Source organism: Dama dama, chromosome 28, assembly GCF_033118175.1.
Source record: "Dama dama isolate Ldn47 chromosome 28, ASM3311817v1, whole genome shotgun sequence".
NCBI lineage: Eukaryota > Metazoa > Chordata > Mammalia > Artiodactyla > Cervidae > Dama > Dama dama.
This window is the reverse complement of record NC_083708.1, coordinates 50634576-50659133: the sequence shown is the minus strand read 5'-3', so window position 1 is coordinate 50659133 and position 24558 is coordinate 50634576. Positions and strand designations below refer to the sequence as shown.

The 24558-nt window shown below is 37.4% G+C and overlaps 1 protein-coding gene across 4 annotated transcripts in view; it reads right to left on the bottom strand.

Moving 5' to 3' along the window:
- The window catches only part of MMS22L (MMS22 like, DNA repair protein), a 124365-nt gene extending 103540 nt beyond the window's left edge, over nt 1–20825 (bottom strand). The window contains exons 1-10 of one of the 4 annotated variants that reach the window (XM_061131884.1): nt 20705–20825; nt 19907–20083; nt 18743–18868; nt 15224–15273; nt 10253–10340; nt 9981–10158; nt 7485–7575; nt 5767–5897; nt 4268–4381; nt 1956–2129 (exon numbers count right to left, since the gene is read on the bottom strand). In XM_061131884.1, the coding sequence (XP_060987867.1) occupies nt 1956–2129; nt 4268–4381; nt 5767–5897; nt 7485–7575; nt 9981–10158; nt 10253–10340; nt 15224–15273; nt 18743–18868; nt 19907–20070 (1116 nt within the window). In that variant the 5' untranslated portion in view covers nt 20071–20083; nt 20705–20825. Of the gene's footprint in view, nt 1–1955; nt 2130–4267; nt 4382–5766; nt 5898–7484; nt 7576–9980; nt 10159–10252; nt 10341–15223; nt 15274–18742; nt 18869–19906; nt 20084–20704 lie in introns of those variants that run through there. The other 3 variants (XM_061131885.1, XM_061131886.1, XM_061131887.1) reach the window with 3 other exon arrangements.
- Between the last annotated feature and the right edge of the window lie 3733 nt (nt 20826–24558).

Here is a 24558-nt window from a genome sequence, read left to right as displayed (position 1 = left end):
CAGACATCCTGGAATGTGAAGTCAAGTGGGCCTTAGGAAGCATCACTATGAACAAAGCTAGTGGAGGTGATGGAATTCCTGTTGAGCTATTTCAAATCCTGAAAGATGATGCTGTGGAAGTGCTGAACTCAATATGCCAGCAAATTTGGAAAACTCAGCAGTGGCCACAGGACTGGAAAAAGTCACTTTTCATTCCAATCCCAAAGAAAGGCAATGCTAAAGAATGCTCAAACTACCACACAATTGCACTCATCTCACACGGTAATAAAGTAATACACAAAATTCTCCAAGTCAGGCTTTAGCAATATGTGAACCATGAAATTCCAGATGTTCAAGCTGGTTTCAGGGAAGGCAGAGGAACCAGAGATCAAATTCCCAACATCTGCTGGATCATCAAAAAAGCAAGAAAGTTTCAGAAAAACATCTATTTCTGTTATTGACTATGCCAAAGCCCTAGACTGTGTGGATCACAATAAACTGTGGAAAACTCTGAAAGAGATGGGAATACCAGACCAGATGAACTGCCTCTTGAGAAACCTGTATGCAGGTCAGGAAGCAACAGTTAGAACTGGACATGGAACAACAGACTGGTTCCAAATAGGTAAAGAAGTATGTCAAGGCTGTATATTGTCACCCTGCTTATTTAACTTCTATGCAGAGTACATCATGAGACACGCTGGGCTGGAAGAAGCACAAGCTGGAATCAAGATTGCCGGGAGAAATATCAATAACCTCAGATATGCAGATGACACCACCCTTACGGCAGAAAGTGAAAAGGAACTAAAAAGCCTCTTAATGAAAGTGAAAGAGGAGAGTGAAAAAGTTGGCTTAAAGCTCAACATTCAGAAAACTAAGATCATGGCATCTGGTCCCATCACTTCATGGGAAATAGATGGGGAAACAGTGGAAACAGTGTCAAACTTTATTTTGGGGGGCCTCCAAAATCACTGCAGATGGTGATTGCAGCGATGAAATTAAAAGACGCTTTCTCCTTGGAAGGAAAGTTATGACCAACCTAGATAGCATATTTAAAAGAAGAGACATTAGTTTGCCAACAAAGGTCCGTCTAGTCAAGGCTATGGTTTTTCCAGTAGTCATGTATGGATGTGAGAGCTGGACTATAGAGAAAGCTGAGCACAGAAGAATGATACTTTTGAACTGTGGTGTTGGAGAAGACTATTGAGAGTCCCTTGGACTGCAAGGAGCTCCAACCAGTCCATCCTAAAGGAGATCAGTCCTGAGGGTTCATTGGAAGGACTGATGTTGAAGCTGAAACTCCAATACTTTGATCACCTGATGTGAAGAACTGACTCATTGAAAAAGACCCTAATTCTGGGAAGGATTGGGGGTGGGAGGAGGAGGGGACAACAGAAAATGAGATGGCTGGATGGCATCACCGACTCGATGGACGTGGGTTTGGGTAGTCTCTGGGAGTTGGTGATGGACAGGGAGGCCTGGCGTGCTGCGATTCATGGGGTCGCAAAGAGTCGGACAGGATGAGCGACTGAACTGATACTACTTCTGAAGATGGAAGAAGTTATATACAAATAAGATTTCAAATGAATACATCAACCAGCTGGTTTTTATTTCATAGCGCTTTTTAAATGACACTGAAAAAAAATGTTTCTAAGTAGAAATTAACATACGAGTTAAAACCTGTCTTTTTATTTGAAGTAAACTTCTTGGTTTACTTCTTGGTTGTTTAACAGATTAAAGTATCTTCCCCCCCAAATTCTCTAACTCATTTCTGGAGATGTAGGCTTTCCCTTTGGCAAACTTAAGCGATTTTAATTATCACTTTTTAAAGATTTACAAAGATTCAGCATGTCTAGTTTCAAAAGCTAAATTTATTTCTGTAGGATTATAATCTGATTTTTATTGTTTCTGCTCACTTTCTAATTTAACAAAAAAATATATTAACTTTTTAAGAAAGTTTAAAAAAAATAAAATCTTACCATTTCATCTGGTGTTCCATGGCGATCGAACTGATAAAATGATGCTACGTGAGTAATAATCCACCAACTAAAACCCAATGGGTCTCTTGGCTGGACTATAAGCACAGATCTTCTTTGGTCATTTGATTTTTCAAAAAGTGTTTTGAGTAGCTTATTCAACCAGTTCCAAAATGACTATAGAAACAGAGGCATCATGATTTAATTAAATTCAGACACTGATCCAGAAACTTTGATTTGGGTTTTTTCCTTCATATTTATAAGGAAATACACACAAAAGAAATCAAACACATATGTAAAAGTTAGAGAATAATAAAAATATCCAGGTTAAAAATTAGAAAATGACTAGCTCTTGCAGCTCCCACAATCACATCTTCTTCTCCCATCCAGGAGTAACCATTATCCTGACTTCTATATCATTTTGTAAGTTTTTCCACTTAAATATACAAGCCTTAATTACACATTGTTTGGCTTCATCTTTTTTTGTGTGTTTGTATTCTTATGTAACTTTGTTTCCATTCTATAACTTGATATATATCTTTTCTTATATCTTTTACTATCAGTTCCAAATTCTTCTGAACTTTTTTAAGATTCTCCTATAAACAGTTTACAGTCTCTGACAGCATGTTTTAAATGTGCAATTAGTAGTCCATTTCAGTTACTGTAATGATTTTTTTAGATTTAAAACTAAAATCTACCACCTTTCTATATTTCTATTTATACACCTACTTTTCCCATCTACACCTCCTTCCTGCCTTCTTTTTGGTTGACAATATCACTATTTTCCCCTTTATCAGGCTTTAAGTTAAACAATCTACGTTTTCTTCTTTTAGTGAAACCTTAGAAACAACAGCATACATTCAAATATCTCAGTAAGTTAACATGTATCTTGCTCTTCTCTTAGACTAAACAAAGACTTTAAAGTACTCTCATTTATGCCCTACCCAACTTATAAGCTAGTATTACTGTGTACTTTATTTCTTAACCCCACTCGATTATAATTTATACAAAACATTTACCACTTTTATTACTCTCTTCCTTCCTACAGCTCAGATAACCTTCCTTTTTACTGTGGCATCATTATTCTTCTACTAAATTTATCTTGCAGGATTCCCTTTAATTCTGCTTCATTGAAAACTGTTTCATCCAAGTCTTGAAAGATTGTGCTGAAGAATTTTATGTTGAAAATTAGTTTGTTTCAGTAAAATGATGATGCCATTCCCACTGGCCTCCATGGCTGTTGAGAAATCAGCTGCCAGTCTAATTGCCATTCTTTTCAAAGCAGCATTTTTCTGTCAGAATGCTTTTAATCTCTTCTGTCTCCAATGTTATTAAAATTTAAGTTATTATTAAAATTATATAGAATATTTTCACTGTCCTAGAAGTCCCCTCGGAGAGGGCAACGGCACCCCACTCCAAGTACTCTTGCCTGGAAAATCCCATGGACGGAGGAGCCTGGTAGGTTGCGGTCCATGGGGCTGCTAAGACACAACTGAGCGACTTTACTTTCACTTTTCACATTCATGCACTGGAGAAGGAAATGGCAACCTGCTCCAGTGTTCTTGCCTGGAGAACTCCAGGGACGGGGGAGCCTGATGGGCTGCCGTCTATGGGGTAGCACAGAGTTGGGCACAAGTGAAGTGACTTAGCAGCAGCAGCAGAAGTCTCCTGTGTTCTGCCCACCCCTAGAAGCCAATGATCTTTTTACTGTTTTCAGTTTTGGCTTTTACAGAATGTCATGTGGTTGTAATTATACAGTGTGTAACCTTTCAGGTTAGCTTCTTTCACTTAGTAATATGCATTTAAGGTTCCTATGGCAACCCACTCCAATATTCGTGCCTGGGAAATCCCATGGACAGAGGAACCTGGTAGGCTCCAGTCCATGGGATTGCAAGAGTCAGACACCACTGAGTGACTAAACCAATACCATCTCCACCATCATGTCTTTTCATGGCTTGATGGCTCATTTCTTTTTAGTGCTAAATAATATTCCATTGTCTGAATATACCACAGTTCATCCATTTACCTACTGAAGGATATCTTGGATGCTTCCACATTTTAACTAAGTATTTTAGCCTAACGGATTCTTGATAGGAAAAAAAAAAAAGAACTTGAGAAGATAAAACTATGAGTCAAATCTCATACCTATCCTAGAATTTTCATATTGCCAATTTAGGGTTAAAAATACAGTAAGTATTTAGTACTCAGTGCTCTGTTTATAAAGAAAACAGCTTTTTAAGATTTCTCTTTGCCAAACCAACTGCATAAATTCAATGTAAGGGTTAGTAACAATAACTAACAGTTTTATAACTTACTTCTGAGAGAGACCATTTACTTCTGTGATTAAGAAGGTGAATGAGTAGAACCCATAATTCTTTAATGCATGGACATGAGCAATGGTGACTCATTAATGCCTCAGAAGGCCTAACCTTCAGAAAAGAACCAAAAGAGTAAATTACAAGATAGCAGAATTTTACACATCACATATCTCCCCTCAAATGTTCTAAAAGATTGATTTTGATGACTTAAAATTTATGTTCAATTACATAAAATTGCTTATAAAAAACATACCATTTCATTAACTTTTAAAATAAATTTCCATCTAAAAACAAAGTACACAATGAATTTATTTCCAACTTAAAAAAAAAACTGCTTTAATCATCTCATCCAATGGAGAGCAAAGTTGTTCTATAAAGGGCTAGACTGTAAATATTTGAGTCTTTAATAGTGAAATAGCCTTTGTTACAACTATTCAACTCCGCCATTGCTCTGCAACTTTAGTCATAGACAATGGATGAAAAGGATGGGAACGTGTTCCAGTAAAACTTTATTTACAAAAAGTTGATGTGCTAGATTTGGCTATAGGGTCATGGTTTCCAAACCTTGATCTAATCCATCAGCCAAATAAAAAAACTTCTAAGAAAATGATTAGAGGATAAGTTTAAATTCACTGTAATTAAGACTAAAATTTTTTTATAATTAAGCAAACTTATTAGGAATTCATAAAGATTTTACCATTTTTGTAACAAATATACCCTCAATGCTCCTAAATATACCCTCAGTGGCATACAAAGAATATGCACTATATTTGCAGGGACAGTCAGACTTCTGAAATTCATAATGTGTTCATTATTTCACATATTATACAATTTTCTAACATAGTAAAATAAGCATCAAGATATTACTTTATCATATCTAGTTAACCTACTAATTACATTACAAACACAGACTAGATTTAGACAATATATAAAACATGATCTAAATTTAAAAAAATTAAAAATCCCGATTTCCCATAGGTAATAATTATACTTGTAACCTGAAGTTCTGACAGTCAACAGATTTCCATTGATTGAAAATAAATGTATACCATAGCACTTTTAAATCACTGCTTTAAGCACTATGATAAGTAATTTAGTAAAAACGCATAATGTCCTCCAATTCTAGACCTTTTATGAAAACAAACAAAACCACTCTTTAAATGTGCCAACTAGCTTTACCTAAGTACTCATTTATTTTGTTATATAACAATAGGTTATTAAAGGGCTGGTCTCTACTTGATAAGAAATTTCCAATCATCATAAACATTGTTTTATTTGACCAACAGAAAAGGTTTGTCTTTTAAACATCAATACTAGACTGTTTTAAATGTTTAACTCAAATTCTTTTCCCAACCAACTCCCAAATAAAATATAAAATTAGAAGAATTAACAAGTAAATCATTTTAGGTTAAATTCTTATAGAACAAACCACACGCATTAAGTACTGACTATTGTCATTAAATACCAAAAATGCAAATAAACTCTTAAGGAATTACCTTGTCATACCTGTTGAGGGACAGGTTTATTAGATCACAAAGAAGATTTTCACAATGTTCTTCAAATAAGCTGACATTGGTTAAATTGTCACCTGCCAGATTCATAAACTGATGACTATATACAACTTGTTCTAAAAATGAAATAAATTCTGTTTAAAACTACAGCAGATTTTACTAATTCAGAAGTAAGAAAGTGACTGTACACCTTTATATTTACATAACAAAACTGCAACAGAAACAGTTAAAAAAATTTTTTTCTGCAAATAAAAGTTTAATGTGAAAACAATTCCTTTCTTAAATGAGCAGTGATGTTTCAATCCTCCCAAGTATCGTTTAATAGATTTTCTTTCCTTAATATGGCCATCTGAAGAGCAACAATGCAACAAAAGAGAAACAAATACAAGGGAAATACTAGAAAATCTTTACCCATATTTCTAACCAATAATGCCTTTAAAACATTTTTCTTTTAACAAATACTGATAAACTAAACATGTACAAGTCTTTTTGGCATGAAATAGAGCAAATCAAGGTAACAGATACCTAAATTTGTACCTGTGTCAGAGTAAGTTCACCTAACTATTGCTTTAAAAAAATATTATTTGAAATAGTCAACATGAGGAAATGACATTTGTGTATACCATTCTATGTTCATATGTATGCATGTAAGTGCTCACATATACACGTGTATACATATATCTATTTTTGCATTAATTCATTGAAAAACTGGTACTGAGGTAAAGAATGTCTTTAAAACCTAAATAATTAATAATTTACAACTAGATAATATGTATAACGAACAAGACCAAGAATAAATAGGCAACATGTGAAATAAAATTTTACCATCCATAATATATACAAACTACTTCAAAAGAAAAACAGCAAAGAGTGAAACAAAAAATAATGCAACATGTTTTGTAAAATATAATAAACAAATACTTAATAAAGCAAATATAAAGACAATAAAATTAAAGATCCTTCAATTTCACTGATAATCAGGAAATTGCAAAACAGATTCAATATCATTTTTCACATATTAGTTGGCAAAAAATAGAAATAATAATAGCCACTACTGGCAAGAGTATGAGGCAAAGATATGCTCATGGTTAAGTGTATAAAATTGGGGAATCTTACTATACAACACCAGAGCAGCATATACAATATTAAAAGTGCCATATGCTACTTCAATTCCCAAAACCTATTGTACAAAATAGCTTGCACAAGTATTTGAAGATGTATATACACCCAAGGATGCTCAGTGAAATATAATTTGTAATGTTAAAACAAACAGAAATAACAGAAATATTAAAAAAGAGTTGGCTAAAATTATGATAGGTCCATAAGATCTATAACATAAATCAATCAAGTAAAACTGTATGTGCTAACATGAACAGATTTCTAAAAGCACTATTAAATAAAACCCTCCACAGAACAACATGACACCACTTGTGGTTAGAAACAAAAACAAAAATTCTACCTATATATGCTTCTATATTATGTATACTAACAGTAAGTATGGATGGATGGATAAATGGACCATACTTTCCAGTAGTTATCCTTAGAAAAAAGAAGTTAAGACCTTCACTTTCTAGTTTCGTTACTGTTTTACTGAAAATAATAATAACCAGAAAGCACTTATTACTTGTATAATCTTAAACAATTTAGATTAAAACATGTTTAGATTCAAAAAAAGGACATAAATCAGAAATCTATAAACTTACTCAATTTTTCCCCAAGCATGTGAAGAATTTCCAGCACCAGCCAATGGATATCTAGGTGGAGATGTAATAAATGCCATGACGGTGGGTAAAGCTGTGAATGATATTATCAACTGTGACTGGAAATTCATAATACTTCATTAGGTATTTTATAGCATGTCACAATAATCCTCCCTAAGCACAAGTTAACCTACCACTATTCAAAAGTGCAAGGGAAACCTCTGTCTTGTTTGTTAAGAGGATTTTTTTCACTAGAGATATTTAAAAGCAGGATATAGGATATACTCTTAACTGATGTTGCAGAGAGACCCACTCTGGGGCTGCTGAATAGAACAGGCTTGCATAGTAAAGGTTCCTACAAACCAAGAGATATTCTACTACAGCTGCAAACCAGTAAATGAATTTTTTTAAAACACCATTTTCATGATTTTATTTTAGACTTTCGCCAGGAAGTACGGTTTTAAATGTAATGAATACCTAGCAAAGTCCATAAAATATTTTAACAAGAACTTTTAAATCATTTAAGACACTACTGTCACATCCATAAAGAAACTAAAGTTAAAAGTGGTGAAGAAATTTACCCCTCAATTCATTCCTTAGGATTCAAACCTAACTCTATTCGATTCAAAAGCCAGTGTTCTTTACTGTGCTGTGCAGGTTATCAATAAATTTTCTCCAATCAACATTTTGATTCACTAAAATACAATGATTCGTACTTTTTAATTAAGACATCTAAGAAGGACAGAGAGGGATCATTCCTTATCAAACATACAAACAAAATACTAGTAAAACAACACTGACTCAGGAATAGATGATAAACAGCAAACATAAGGAAAAGAGAAGTGGACACACATTCAAATCAGTGGGCAAAGCATGAGTCATTCAGTAAGAGTCAGGATTATTAACTTACTCATTTGCAAGATACTAGATTTCCTACTTCAAGGTATATTTTTTTAAAAGATGAATTAGAGATAAATGTTAAAAAAAGTACATATTTTACAAGAGCATAGGAATTATATCAAAGAAAAAATTGATAAATATAACTCCACAGAAAAAAATGATGTACCTAGCAAGTCAGGTTAATTGTTGAAAAAGATAAATGAAAACATTTGTAATACATAATACCAAGAAACAGTATTACTAATTTTAAGAAGTCCCTTAAAAAGAATAAAAGACAGATGTTCAACTGAAAATAGCAATTAAAGCATTATCTTGCATATGAGAATGGCAAAACATAAGAAATATGTAAAGTCTTGAAAGATGCTATTTCATGATTTTTTGGTTTTGCTGATAGTTCAGAACAGTATTTCAGTGTATGACTTTTTTGTTTCTGTGCTGGTGATTCCATTTAAGTAACCTATATTTTCAACAAGTCTGTCTAATTAAAAGCCTACGAAAAGTAAAACTTAGCTTGATGACCCTTGTGTCCATCTTTTAATTTCTGCTTCTAGATAAATTATTTTTATTTTTCTTAAGCATTTGATGGATATTCAGAAAATAAAAGCCAGTCCAACTTATAGAGACTAAAAAGGAAAATTATCCTCCTCCTCACAATCCATCCATGAATCTTTACTGACATGATTAAAAACAATTACCTAATTGGTTTCTATGGATTAGATACATTCACCTGTGAAAACACCTGGAACTCTATTTACTTGTATTATCACATATATTGATCCCTGAGAAGCTGGATTTTTAATTGCTAAATTTCACAGATATATAAACGCTTTATTGTACCTTAGGTATTTTGGCAAAGACTCAGTCCTACAAGCTGAATGTTATCCAAATTGGTGAAGTCAAATAGAATAGACATAACTCAGGAAATCCCATGGGGAATTATAATCACTCACAGAAGTTCACATTTTCCTATGGAACATTTGTTCAATACATCCACAGGCTGGGTCATGCTAACAATATAATTTTTTAAAAGCCAAAATTCAGAGAGAATAACTATCACAGATAGAAAAAAAATGGCAGGTATGGTCAAAACATTCATATTCTGAAAATATCTCAAAAGCCAGAAAACATAACAATGTGGTTTTGAAAGCCTAACTTTTTAAAGGTGATGATCTTAAATCTTCCTATAAAATAAACTAGGGTTTGCCCACACCTTGATTAATGGGAGAGAGGATACAAATTTTAGAACATAAAGGTTATTTTACTTGCTTTGAAATGTTTAAGCATTTGCACTATTACAAATTAGAAGAGCTATCAGTGATTCAATGTAAACTATTTCTAAGCACTTAATGTACTTTACTTTATTCAATTCTCCCAATAACTCCAGGAAGCTAAACCAATTACACAGATGAGAAGACTGAAGCAAGAGGTGCTATTTGCCCAATGGCACATAATTAATAGAAGGAGGAGCCAGTATTTCAACTCACGTAGTCAGGTCCAAGAACTACACTCTTGACTCATTTCCCTCATTCTTGAATGAATATTACATGTAAGAAGAAAACAAAAACTGGTACTTCAAAAATTAAATATAACAAATCAAACCTTGGTCTGGTTTTGATTTACAAATGCTCCTGTATTCGTAGTGGGAAGTTCTGATAGGTGTCCTATATACAAGAGTAACCCATGAAGCTCATCAACCAACACTGAGGGAAGCTGTGCCTCCAAAGTCTCGTAGGGATGGACAGGAACATGACTTTCAGCATTGTGTACTTGCAGGGACCTAAGACAGGATGAGATCCAAAGGCAGTTAGAGTCTGGATAAATTTGCACTCAGAAATTCATGTATTATTCGTATTACTCATCTGACAGCCTACCTGAAGATGAAAACTTTAACATAATGAAGAAATGTTATGCAGTTCTGCCTAATATTGTGTGCCTTGCAATGCAGCGTTGATATCTTCCCTAAAACCAAAACAGGTAACATTAATCATGGTTTAAAGAATCAGTGATCAGTGACAAAAAATTCTGTAAGCTGTATAAGCAGAAATTCTCTACCTTTCGTTTCAATTGATTCTCACTATCCCCCGCCCTTCCCCCCCAAAAAAAACTGCTCTTATTAAGTTATCAGTGAAACCCGTGTTATCCAATCTAATGGACACCACCTGTCTTCAATTAACTTGCCCTTACAGAAGTATTCCTTATACCTGGTTCATTGATACCACATGCTGCCAGTCTTCCTTCCTCCTCACTTTCCTCTAATCCTCATATTTTCTCTGCTTTTGTTTTCTGGCTGACTCATTTTCCCTAGAGTGGTTATGAATGTTTTGCATAGAGTAACCACACAGATAATTTTTGCTGATGTAAATACTGAAGTAAGGGAAAGATGGCATGGGTTGAGGCTGAATGAAAAACAGGAGTAAGTGACAGGCAGCCTTACAAGTCATTATGAGTTTTTATTTCATTCTAAATACAGTAGATGGCCTTTCACTGGGTTCTGATTTAGGAGGAACAGGAATTGATATACATTTAAAGCAGGTTTCGTACTCAAGATTATAAAAGTGCTAAGGTGGATGTGTTAAGAGACCTGTAGCAGTAATTCAAGAGCTCACAGGAAAATGGATAGGTTGAAAGTATATTTTGATCATAAATCTACTCGGAATTTGATGAACTAGATATGAGTTTAAAGGAAATGAAAGAATCAAGAATGACTTAAAGGCAACAGTGAGCACCAGGTAATAAGTGGAGAAAACATGGGCAGCATGAGCTGGTTTTGGAGGATATCATGGATGTACTTGGAATTGAGCAATCCAAGGACAGATGTCAGGCAGTTTGACATGGAAAGCCTGGAATGCAAAGGAGACTGGAATGTTTCAACTTTTGTTGTTGTTACCATTTAGAAGTAAAGGAACTGATGAGATGGTTCCTGTAGGAAAAGATCTACAGAGAGGAGATTTGAGGAGCCTGATTATCAGCAGTAGACCTGAGGAGAAAGGGGCTTCCCTGATAGTTCACTTGCTAAAGAACCCGCCTGCAATGCAGGAGACTGTGGTTCAATTCCTGGGTGGGCAAGATCCACTGGAGAAGTGATAGGCTACCCACTCCAGTGTTCCTGGGCTTCCCTTGTGGCTCAGCTGGTAAAGAATCCTCCTGCAATGCGGGAGACCTCGCTTTGATCCCTGGGTTAGGAAGATCCCCTGGAGAAGGGAAAGGCTACCCACTCCAGTATTCTGGCCTGGAGAATTCCATGGGGTTGCAAAGAGTTAGACAGGACTGAGCGACTTTCACTTTCACTTTTGAGGAGTCATCGAAATAAGAGAGGCAGGAAAAGGAGGAAAAACAAACAAAGACTCTTACTATAGGCAATGAATTCATATTAAACATAAAGCAAAACTTATTTTAAAATTTGTATTCAAACGAGCAAACATGGATACCATTTTGGCAAAACACGAATGTTAAGTGTAAACATACTGTGCATGTATCTACATATCAACAAGCGCAATGCACTTCTACTTTGCTTAATTCTACTTTGCTTACAAAAGTCGTAACAATCTCCCAGTGGCACAATTCTCAGCCCAAAAAGGCAGTACTCTTAAAAAAACAACTGCTGTGAACTGCTGCATCCAGCCAAAATGGAGTAAAGGGAATCATATTTACTCATCTCTCATCTTAAACTAGAAAACTAAAAAAAAAAATCCTTAAAACAAGAGTTTTCAGGCATTGGATAAAGGCAACACAAGACTGCTCTAATCCAGACAGGAGATGAGTTCCAAGATATACCAGCTTCCCACCTAGAGACAGTTTCCAGGCTGCAGTACAGGGGCAAAGAATTCAGAGACTAGATCATTGGTTTGAGAAAACATGAGATCTGAGTTTAGGGAAGTCTCAATTTGCAGGGCAAAAGTACCAAAGAAGAAAAAAAAAAGTGGCTACACAAAAAAGAACCTGGAGATGTGCAGAGGGTCCTTTTTGAGTCTTTGGCTAAGTACTGATCTGCAGGCCAGAGAAAAATACCAGAAAACAATTCCCTACAAAGCTTATGAAGATCAAGAACAGTTCAAGTTCCCACTAGCAAGAATTAAAAGAAAGTAATAAACCAGAAAAAATCCTGAGAAGCCTTACTAGCACTGAATAACATTAGACTAAAGGCTACTTTTTAAAAGTCCTAGCAAAATTTACAAGCTTCAAAAAGATCCAATGGATTACAAGTACTCAACAATGAGCCAGAACAAAATTCAACACTAGTTTTAGGAATACAAGACAACTCAGAAAGCAGCGATATAAAAGCTACAAAGTCCATCACACAAGAAAAAAATTACTAAATGTTCAAAACAGCAGAAGAATATATCCTAAAACTGGGAGGAAAAAGTCAATGCAAACAAACCTGGAAATAACAATGATGAAAGAATCTGTAGTTAAAGTTAAAAATAGCAGCTGTAGATATACTCCAATATGTTAAAGACAGATTAAAAAAAATACGAGAACAGAAATGGAAAACATTAAAAAAAAATCCAGATGAAATGTCTAGAGACAAAAAAATACAATACCAAAAAAAGAGTAACATTAACAGCTATATTTAATACCATGTAGCAGTAAAAAAAAATAGTAACATTATTTATGTATACTATTCTGCCTCAAGAGGAAAGCAATCCTTGGAGTAAAATCAACAGGAGAACAAGAACCATGTGTCCATCAGTAACTGACCCTACATAAGGGTTTTCTGGAGAGGGTTGAGGACCAAGGGTTTACGGGAGTTTACTAACAAACCCTGGGTACAGCTACATGGAGGGGTAAGCTGATGTGTGTGTGCTGTGCGCTCAGTCGTGTCCAACTCTTTGCAATCTCGTGGACTGGAGACCACCAGGTTCATCTGCCCATGGAATTTTCCAGGCAAGAACAGCAGAGTGGGTTGCCATTTCCTACTTCAAAGGATCTTCCCAAGCCAAGGATCAAACCTGCATCTCTTGCATTGGCAGATTCCTTACCGCTGCACCACCTGGGAAGCTCAAGCTGACATAGGGATAGTCCTGCCCAATAAATCTATCATTGCCAAAATGTCAGTGTAATAAGTAACCGTTTCAACAAATGGCCCACTGTAGTGATTTTAGGTCCATAACTGCTTTTCAAGGAATAATCCTGCATAATAAATGCCTTCCACAAACCCAATTTAATTAAGTCATTCTATATAGTAAAGGTATTTTCGCTGTTTCCACTACTTTTGTAGAGGCTCCCCAGGGCTTTAAAAGTAAAATTGTGACTTTTTGTCACTGCTTACAAAGACACCTATAATTGCCTCCCTTCCAAAAATTAATCCCTAACATAGTCAGGTCCAACCTACATAATTACCACTTACTCCCTTTCCTCCCAGCTTTATGTTTTTACACACATCAAATGTCTTTGCCACAAAATTGTTTCATACCTGAACTCAGCCTATCCCCAACACTTCTCCACAAGCTTTTGCCTGGCTAAGTCCTCCTCATCCTTGAAGCCCCAGATCTGGTATCATTCAGCAATGGGCACATAAATAGATAAACCCCTCGGTTCCTGTAGCAACTTGCACGTCTTTATTATTACACTTTTCCATTTCCCATGCCAATTATGCTTGTTTATCTGTTTTACTCAACTGCAAACTCTTCAGTAGCATAATTTTCCTCTTTGATTCACCAGCACCTTGCACATGAAGGAGGGACTTGGGTGACAACGGAACAGGAAAATTTAATATTTACTGAGGACAAACTGAGAAAGCAGAACAGCCCTGGCAGCAGACAACAATTAAGGCCATGAAGTTTTCTAATGAAATTAAACAGTCATACATTATCAAAAATAATCACACAAAGTCACTCCATGATTTTGGCGAAACAAGAAAAAAAAAAAAAAAACCGCCTCAGTGATCATGTTTGACACAGAAACGGGCACTACGCAACCACGCGAAAACAAAGTACAAAAACAGAATATCCCCCTCTGCCAGTTAATGTGACTACTGCCTCATCACTAACTAGAACCTACCCTTGCCTCCTTCTGTTTGTTCCACCTTCTAAACAAGAATTTAAAATTACCATACGCTGTCACCAAGTCGCTCCAGCTTCCTAACAGCATCAAACCCAGAATAAAGCCGCAGCCCCCTTAAACTCTACCCAAAATTAGTCTGCGCAAGCGCATACCCTACACAAGCCCCTTCCCTAATTCTGCTTGCTGAGAGGCCCCAACTGTTCCTCGTGATGCGTTTCTCCCCTTGCTTCCTAAGCCAATAAAACACTTCTTTGACCAAAGGTGTGTTTTGCGTGATCTGTGGTTGCTGGGCATAACAACAGATCCTAGGCTAAGCACCTGACATGCCATTCAGTCCTGGTGGGAACTATTAGGAACTCAGGCTGACCACACAATCATGATTCTGAAGACTATACTGCACCGAAACTGTTCAAAGGAGAGGCAGCTAGCCTGTACTAAAACACACTGCCCTTCAAGTCCCTTCACTACCTTAATTATACCACTTATCCCACAATAAAAAAACAACAACAAAGCAGAAAAGGAAAACAAGAAGGTGGCATGCGGTTTGGCACTTTGCATTTTCACCACACTCCCCACCTCCAAAGCAAGTTCCTAATTCACTTCAGAGATGTTTAGACTTAATTTTACTTGCAGGTTTGGAAAAAATGCCATAAATTTCATCTACTAGCAAAATTTAAGTGTCATACTTTTTCTGAACACTAAATATAACTGTCTTCTGAACTGCTGAACTAAGACTTCCTTCACGTTATGATGATATCCAATGACACATCATAGACCCATCTACAATCCACTGAAACAAGAGAACCATTTCTTTTTGTCTTTAAACCCTTAAAACTTACCAAAATCACAGCTGGCCTGTACTAAGGTTTCCAAGTTGTAGAGCTGTTGCCTAATTTTAAAAACATAGGGTAAGAATTAGTTTTTGAATAGTTTAAAGCATGTAACAATTAGTTACAGATAGTGTTTCCAAATCTCTTACACAGCTTCAATGCCTCTCATTCCTGAATAATGTTTGATGCTTCCTGAATGTTTATTAGCATCACCTTCAGGTAGTAAACACTTTGAGAGAAGATAAAACATGCCTATGTCTGTCCTCCCAAAAATATTTAAGAGCTACATTTATCTCAAAAATTAAATATCATAGATTTCAACATCAAGAAGATACTGTTTATATCTCTAAGAAGTTTAAGGTAGTTATATTAAACATCCTAGGTTAACAGTTACATAAGGAAATGTTAAACTGTGTCATGTAATTACACAATAGGAGTTCTGAAAAGGAATAGAATATGTAATGTAGACTAATCAGGGAAAATTTTAATTTATGATGTTCCACCTTAATTTCTCACAATAATCTTCTCTTGCCATTCTTCCTAGTTGCCTTTTTTAACTCCCTAAAAACAGAGCCATATTTATAACCTATGTCCTGGATAAGACTAAACTCATTCTTTAATGTTTAAGATTATACAGAATCACTCAGACTGTTTTCCCAACAAAACATATAATATGGCACAGGTTCCATGGGATCAGGGTGAAAGGAGAAATCACTCAACCTTTCTATTTTCATTTAAATATATCATGTATACACTTTTTTCATTATGTTCGTTTCAAGTATACAACACTATAATTCCGCATCTATGTACACTACAACACGATCACTATCACAAGTCTAATTACTCTCCATCACCATACAGTCGACTCGATTCACCTTTTTCACCCACGTCCTCAACTCCTTCCCCTCTGGTAACCACTAACTGGTTTTTTGTATCTATGAGTTTGTTTTATTGTTTGTTCATTTGCTTTATTTAGATTCCATGTGAAGTCATACAGTATTTGTCACTCTCTGGCTTATTTCATTAGGTGTAATACCCTCGAGGTCCATCCATGTTGCTGCAAATGGCAGGATTTCATTTGTTTTTAAGTCTGAATGATATTCCATTGCATATATATATGTATGCATATATTCATCCATTCAGCCATTGAAGGACGCATAGGTTGTTTCTATATCTTCATATCCTGACTACTAAAAATAATGCTAGAATGAACACAGGAGATGAACATATCTTTTCAAATTAATGTTTCTATGTCCTTTGGATAAATACCCAGAAGTGGAATAGCTAGGTCATAGGGTAGCTCTATCTTATTTTTTAAAACCTCCATACTGTTTTCCATAGTGGCTTTAACAGCGATTTACATTCTCACCAATAGACCACAAGGTCTAACGGTCTATAGACCAAGGTCTGAGGGTCTATAGACCCTTTTCTCCATATCGTCTTCATTTTGTTATTTCTTTTCTCTTTGATAACAGTCAGATGTGAGATGACAGCATTTCCTTAACTCATGTTGAACATCCTTTCATGTGCCTGTTGGCTGACTCCAACTATTCTTTAGAAAAATATCTATTCAGATTCTCTGCTCATTTTTTTCACGAGTTGTTGTTGTTGAGTTAAATGAATTTTTTATATATTTTGGATATTAACCCCTTATATTAATCAAATATATGACCTCCCCTCCAGAAGGTTGCCTTTTCACTTTAATGACTGTTTGCTGTGTGTAGTTTTTTAGTTTGATGTAGTCACATTTATTTATTTTTTGCTTGTTTCCCTTGCTTTTGGAGTCAAAGCCAGAAAAACATTGCTAAGACTGATGTCAGTGAGATCGCTGCCTTTATTTTCTTCTAGATATTTTATTGTTTCAGGTCTTATATTCAAGCTTTTAATCCAGTTTGAGTTAATTTTTGTGTATAAGATGGTGGCCTGGTTTCAGTCTTTTACCTGTGATTGTCTGATTTTCCCAACACCATTTATTGAAGAGACTGCCTTTTCTTTATTGTATGTTCTTTGCTCCTTTGCCATAAATTAACTGTCTCTATTTAGGTGTAGATTTATTTCTGTTATCTCAATTCTGTTCCATTCATCTATATGTCTGTTTTTATGGCAATAACATGATGTTTGTTTACTATCCCTTGGTAATATAGTTTGAAACCATGTGATCACTCCAGCTTTGTTCTTCTTTCTCAGGATTGTTTTGGCTATTTGGGATCTTTCGTGCTTTCAGGTAAACTTTAGAATTATCATGTATACATTCTCAATGTATTTTGAGACAATATTTGCCTTTGATAAGTAACTCCAAATCTCAAATCTGAATTATGGACTGGGTTTTAAATAATAATGAATCATTTCCATTTAATTAATTGTGATAATGAGGTAATGCTTATTTTTTTTAAGTTCATATTTTTAAGAGATACATACTGAAGTATTTAAGGGTGAGATGGCATGATACCTGGAAACTGCTTTAAAAATATTTAAGCCAAAGGTAGACAGAAAGGGACAGAAGGAAACGTGACAAAACCATGATGTTCATCATAACTGATGGAAGGTATGTGAGGGCTCATTACACTATTCTCTCTATATTTGAGTATGTTTAAAATTTTTCATTAACATTTTTTAATGTTGTCCAGATTAATTAATCATATTTCTATCACACAGTCTGAAAAGTCTGAGTTCATTCTCTAAAGATTACTGAAAAATTAAGTCTATTAAGCAGCCCTAATGCTAGGAAAGATTGAGGACAGGAGAAGGGGGCAGCAAAGGATGAAGTGGTTGAGTAGGATCATCGACTCAATGGACATGAGTTTGAGCAAACTTCAGGGCATAGTGAAGGCCAGGGAGGCCTGGTGTGCTGCAGTCCACAGGGTCACAAACAGTCAGATAGGACCGAGCGACTGAACAACAAAAAGCAGCAAAAGTATTTTATTTTTCTTCCAAAGTTATGGAATACTTCAAAGCCTTAAATATTTGTTTTCAGTAAATGATGTCAAATATGTGTGTGTGTTTAGTCGTGTCCAACTCTTTGTGACCTTATGTACTGTGGCCCACCAGGCCCCTCTGCCCATGGGATTTCCCTGGCAAGGATACTGGAGTGGATTGCTATTTCCTCCTCCAGGGGATCTTCCAGACCCAGGGACTGAACCCATGTCTCCTGCGTCTCCTACATTGCAGGCAGATTCTTTACTACTGAGCCACTGCAGAAGTCCAATGTCAAATACAGCAGAATAAAATTCTGCAAAACCACTAAAAAAAGAAACTCATTAAAACCATTACTCCATTAAGCATTACTGCTTAAGTGTTGTTACTGATAAGATAACCAGGTAAGCAGCAATCACAATCCTACAGGTGTTTTTGTAATATCAGTATTAGAAACCACCCAGAATTGCTTCTCGGCCTTTTGGCTAAGATCAAGTGTAGAAACCACCCAGAAATGTAACTTAAAACTGAAAGCAAAAAACAAAGCAAAAACAAAAACACAAACTGAACAGCATATTCACTCAATGGCAGATTTTTAAAAAAGGCAAAACATACCTGAATAGATGAAACAGAACTCTAGATGAATTCACTAATGCTGTTTCAGTAACCCACTGAATGCCAAATATTTCCACTGTATCCTCTTCAAAATTAGTTGGTAAAGGATCAAGATTCAAAATTACCCTGAAATAAAAATTCTGATTCAATTTCATGAAATGTATGCTGTATCTCATACTATAGCAGGAGTTTCTGGCATTATATGAATCCATATTACCCATGACATGTCAACAATGTTAAAAGTCAGGTAATGCCTTGGTATCCCGTATCTCACTAATATTACAAATGAACTATATTAAGAATTCAACTCTATATTGTGTTTTTTTAAAAAGAAAAGTTTAGCTAAAGAGCACTATAACTTCAGGGAAAAAGGTAGAACATACTTTCCATAGGGGACATACTTTCCATCTGTGTTCAACAGTGGTCTTCAGTTGTAGAATTTCACCCTTTGAGGGGACATTTAATTTTTAAAACAGTTAAAGTTATTCTGAGTCCTGTCTAAAGATGGGCATAATCAAGTTGAATAACATCTTTCAAGGTCTGAAAGAAGGTACAATTGTAAAAATCAACAAAAATGGTTTCCGTTCTGAATAAAACTGCCTCAGCAGGTATTTCCAAAATATTTCAATAACAGCAGTTTTACTGAAATACGAATATACAACTGCTCAAGACAAGAGATTTGAAGAATAATATTTCTGTGAATTTACACAATCTGGAGCATTTACTTGAAAGTTAAAAAAAAAAAGTTTAAAAAAAACTATAAGACTTCTCTACGCATAAATATAGAGAATTAGAAGACTCTGGGGCAACAAAAAAATGTGCCACTTCAAAAAGCCCAGATAGTTTATAATTCAACTTTAAGTAAAAGCTAAAACTAGTGTCCGGCTCCCTACTCCAAAGCTGAGGCAGCGGTGAGGTAAGACAACAGCAGGTAGCAAGGAAATTATCCTCCCCAAAATCTTTCAGGTATGTGTATGCTCTAACAGGAAACCAACAGAACTATTAGCGTGCATCCGTATGGTAATTCGAGCCGATTTACAAAAACAGTGCCTGATGAACATTAAAGTTTAATTGACTGAAGTCTTAATTAAATAACATTCCTAAACAGACTCCTAAACTCTGAATTGGGAAAAACAGTTTCCGATTTTTTTTTTTTTAACCTACCGCTTAAGAGCTCCGCTGGAAAGGTAGGACTCGCCAGAAAAATGTTTTCCTCCTCCTCTGTTGTCAAAATCACAAGAAAAGCAAGGGGGACTGCACCATTCTGTCTCCAGTTCCAGTTCCAAGCTGTCGGTCAGAAACGTGGACGCAGAGGGACAGTTATCCATTGTTTACCATGTCCTGAAATGTTTGGAGTTCATTAAAGACTATCAGTAGGGGCTCCAAAGAAGTTGTGATGTGATTCCTGGAGGGGGACAGGGCCCAGAGATTTGGGGTGACCTCAGAAAGTTCCCCAAACGCCCCCCACCCCCAGCACACAGGAAAAAAACGAGAAGCGAAGTAAATACTCAACAAATATATACCCCCCACCACCCCGCCCCTGCCCACCGACTCCCCTATATCAAGGCTGTCAGAATTTACACTGCGCCCCGGACTGGCTGTGGCAGGAACTTAAAAATCCTGTCTACGTCAGATCCTGCAGCCCAGTACAGGGTGAAGTGGGGGAGAAAAAAAAAATGTTTGCAGTACAGATTCAGCCTCAAGCCCAGAGCTCGACTAGACCTGCGCCCTCCGCTAAGTTACTACACCGCACTGAGCCAGTTTCTCCGCAGTGTCTGAACTGCAAGCTCCCCGGCCGACTCCAGGCGTGGATCCAGAGGGCCCAGAGCAAATCCCGGCTCTCCCCGCCTGGGCAAGTCCCGCCAGGTCCGCACAAGGCAGCGATCTGCGCAGGCCGACCACAGGGCGAGGGGGTCCGGTGTCCTGCACACCCCAGCGCCCTTGGTTTGGTGCACATCGTACCTACTCACTCTGAGTCCCCGAGACCCGCCCCAGCCGTGCCGGCCAGGGCCAGCGAGTCCAGGGGTCTAGATCCCAAACAGACGAAATTCCCGCCAAGCCGCCGCGCTCAAGAAGGGCGGGGCTACGGAGAAACCCGCCCCCGGAGGTGCGCTCGCGAGATCTCTGAGGGACCCGTCGGCACTCCTGAAGTTCTCGCGAGAATCTTCCAGTCGAGGACTCCGTAAGGCTTTCTGCATTTTTACTTTCTTATTTTTTTCCCCCTTGCTTTGGTAGTTTTAATTGGTATTTTGGGCCGGAAGGCGGGGCCTCACTTAAGAAGGAAACGGGCTAAGGTGAACAAGGTTTAGGGACCGCGGGGTTTGCAGTCTGGGCGAACTTAAGAAAAGAGCTCCACTGGAGCCAATCGCAAACGAGTGTCTGAGGGCCGCGCCTGAGCCTCTCGTTCCTGGGCTAGTCCCAGCAGCTGCTTTGTTGAGGTCGAAGATGCCTTTTGTTCATGGATAGTGGACATGGCAGGTGCAAAAATGAGGTTACTCCAGTGGGTGGAAACACTGAGTAAGTCACATGGAACTTGATTTCAGTATAAAAACTGTTGCGCGTCCCCCCTCCCCCGCGCCCCCCAACCTTTAACAACATTATCGGGACAGGTTTAAGACACTTAACCTTGGACACTTTTGTAAAGACTTTTCAGTCTAAATCAGAGATAACATCGTTCAGCCGTCTTCAGTGTCAAGAAAACATGGGACTTTCTCATTTAAATGTCCTGCTGTAATTTGAGTATTCTCTATTGCCCTTTCGTCCGCATATAGTTTGTCTTGGGTGTAATAGCGAAATAGACCCCCTTTTCCTTTTTCAAGTGTCTGTTGTTGAGTAGTCAGTTTGGTTAAACAAGTGAGTGGAGTGTAAAGAATTAATAAATTCTTTGAAATAATTTAAGCTACTACTTTCATAGGTGGTGTATCAGTATGAACCCCCAGCAAGTAACAGATGACATGCTCAAGAGACGGAGTTGTAAGGTGCTTAATGAAAGGGCACTTTACAAAGATGCGGGTGGTATTACCAGGAAGCAAAAAGTGATGGTGAAGCTCCCAGAACTCATCAGAGACATGATTATTTTTAGACTTAAGAGGTAAGGGAAAAGAGATTGCCAGGACCCAGGGAGACTTAACTGCTGCTGGAGATGCCACCCAGCTAATAGGCACCTTTGCTACCTTAATGAAGGAGTATAGCCAATGTCAACCTGAACCCAGCAGGAAGGAGCTAAAGGATTAGGTACAGGCAGACCTCGTTTTTGTGGTGGTTTGTTTTCTTGTGCCTCCCAGATAACTGTGTTTTTACAAAGTAAAGGTTTCGTGGCATCCCTGCATTTAGCAAGTCTGTTAGTACCGCTTTTCCAATAGCATTTGCTCACTTCATGTCTTGTGTCACATTTTGGTGACTATCACAGTATTTCAAACTTTTTAATTAGTAGATTTATTATGGTGATCTGTAAGCGTTGATGATACTATTATGATTCTTCTTGGGTGCCACAAGCCAGGGCCATGTAGGACAGCAAACTTAATCAATTGTTGACGTGCCAACATAGGATTTAGACTAGTACGTAAACTTAGCTGAAAAAGCATCAACAGGGTTTGAGAGGATTGACTTCAGTTTTGAAAGGCATTCTACTATGGGTAAAATGCTATCAAACATCATTCTCTGCTACAGAGAAATCATTCATGAATCATCAATATGCCAAACTTCATTTTTGTCTTATTTGAAGAAATTGCCACAGCTACCCCAACCTTCAGAAACCACTACCTTGATCATTCGGCAGCCATGAATACTGAGGCGAGACTCTCCATCAACAAAAAGATTATGAATTGCTGAAGGCCCAAATGATGTTTAGCACTTTTTTTAGTAATAAAGTATCTTTTAATTAAGTTGTAGACCTTATTTTTTAAAGACATTGTGCTATTGCACATTTGATAGACTACAGTATAGTGTATATATGCACTGGGAAACCAATTGTGTGACTCACTTTATTGTGGTCTAGAATCAGACCCGCAATATTGCCAAGGTGCACCTGTACTGAAATCTCTTTCCCTCCCCAAAGTAATAGCCAGGCATTGTCCCTCATCACTGGTGGCCAAAGCCAACTTAAAAGCAGAGGGCAGGGATGCAACTATAAAGTTCAGGCTCATGGAGTAGAGTCCAGGCTGAAGGAAAATAGAGTGAATCTGACAGAAATGGAGTTAAGTTCATCAAGAAGATAAAAGTATTCAGTGTATATATATATCAAATAACAGAGCCTCAATGTATATAAAGAGAAAAATACTGTCATTTATAGAAGAAGTAGGATTCCCTGGTGGCTCAGCCTGTGAAGAATCTATATAGCTATAAAGAATCTCCTGTGCTATATAGGAGACCTAGCTTCAATCCCTGGGTCGGGACGATCCCCTGGAGAATGGCATGGCAAACCACTCCAGTATTCTTGCCTGGAGGATTCCATGGACAGAGGAGTCTGGTGGGCTACAGTCCATGAAGCTGTAAAGAGTTAAACACAACTGGGCGACTGCACAACAACATAAGACACTGAAGTCTTCCCTGGTGGCTCACTGGGTAAAGACTCCTACTGCTAATGCAAGTGACACAGGTTTGGTCCCTGGGTCGGGAAAATCTGCTGGAGGAGGGCATGGCAACCCACTCCAGTATTCATGCCTGGAGAACCCCGTGAACAGAGGCGCCTGGCAGGCTATGGCCCATAGGGTCCCAAAAAGTTGGACATGACTGAAGCAATGTGGCGTGCACACACTTTTCTGCAAGGTCTGTGTACATGTTGTTCTCTCTGCCTCCAATGTGCTTCCTTCCCCTTCGTAGCACTACTGCACATCCTTCAGATCTTTTCTCATATATCTAACCCCCAGAGAAGTCTTCCATGATCTCTGTAAATTATACCAACTCCCTCTATTATAGGTATCCATGGAGCTCACTTTGGAAGGACTCACCACAGGTGCAACTTTATAGTAATATATGTAATTGGCTTCCCTGGTGGCTGAGAGGATTAAGCGTCTGTCTGCAATGTGGGAGACCTGGGTTCAATCCCTGGGTTGGGAAGATCCCCTGGAGAAGGAAATGGCAACCCACTCCAGTATTCTTGCTTGGAGAATCCCATGGACAGAGGAGTCTGGCGGGCTACCGTCCATGGGGTTGCAAAGAGTCGGACACTACTGAGTGACTTCACTTTCACTTTTCATGTAATTGGTAATATTTATATCCTACACTACTTACCTGGTGGCTCAGATGGTAAAGAATCTGCCTGCATTGTGACAGACCCAGGTTCAATCCCTGGGTCAAGAAGATCCTGTGGAGAAGGAAATGGCAGCCCACTCCAGTATTCTTGCCTGGGAAATCCCATGGACAGAGGATCCTGGTAGGCTACAGACCATGGGATCACAAAGACGTGGACACAACCAAGTGACTAAAACACATACTACAATGTAAGCTTCAAGAGAAGAGGAACCATGTCTGCTTTTACATAACATTATACCTTCAAAAATGCATCTTGAGGATATTCAATAAATTGATATTAAAGAGTAAATGGATATTAAAAGACTGAATGTATATTAAATGAGTGATGGTATTGTTGAATTGGGTTTTAGGTATGGTAGAAAGACTCAAGATGATTCTATAGGTAGGTCTGTCTCATTTCAAAGCCTGTCTCATTTTCCATTTGTACCTCATAAGCTTGTGGCAATTACATTAAAAATGTAAGTAAAGCTTCCGACATAGTTCAGTATGAGCAGTCTGCCCTCATTTCATGTCCACCTGAAACCTTAGGGCTGGTGATAAGGCAGAAGGTCCCTGGTGGCTCA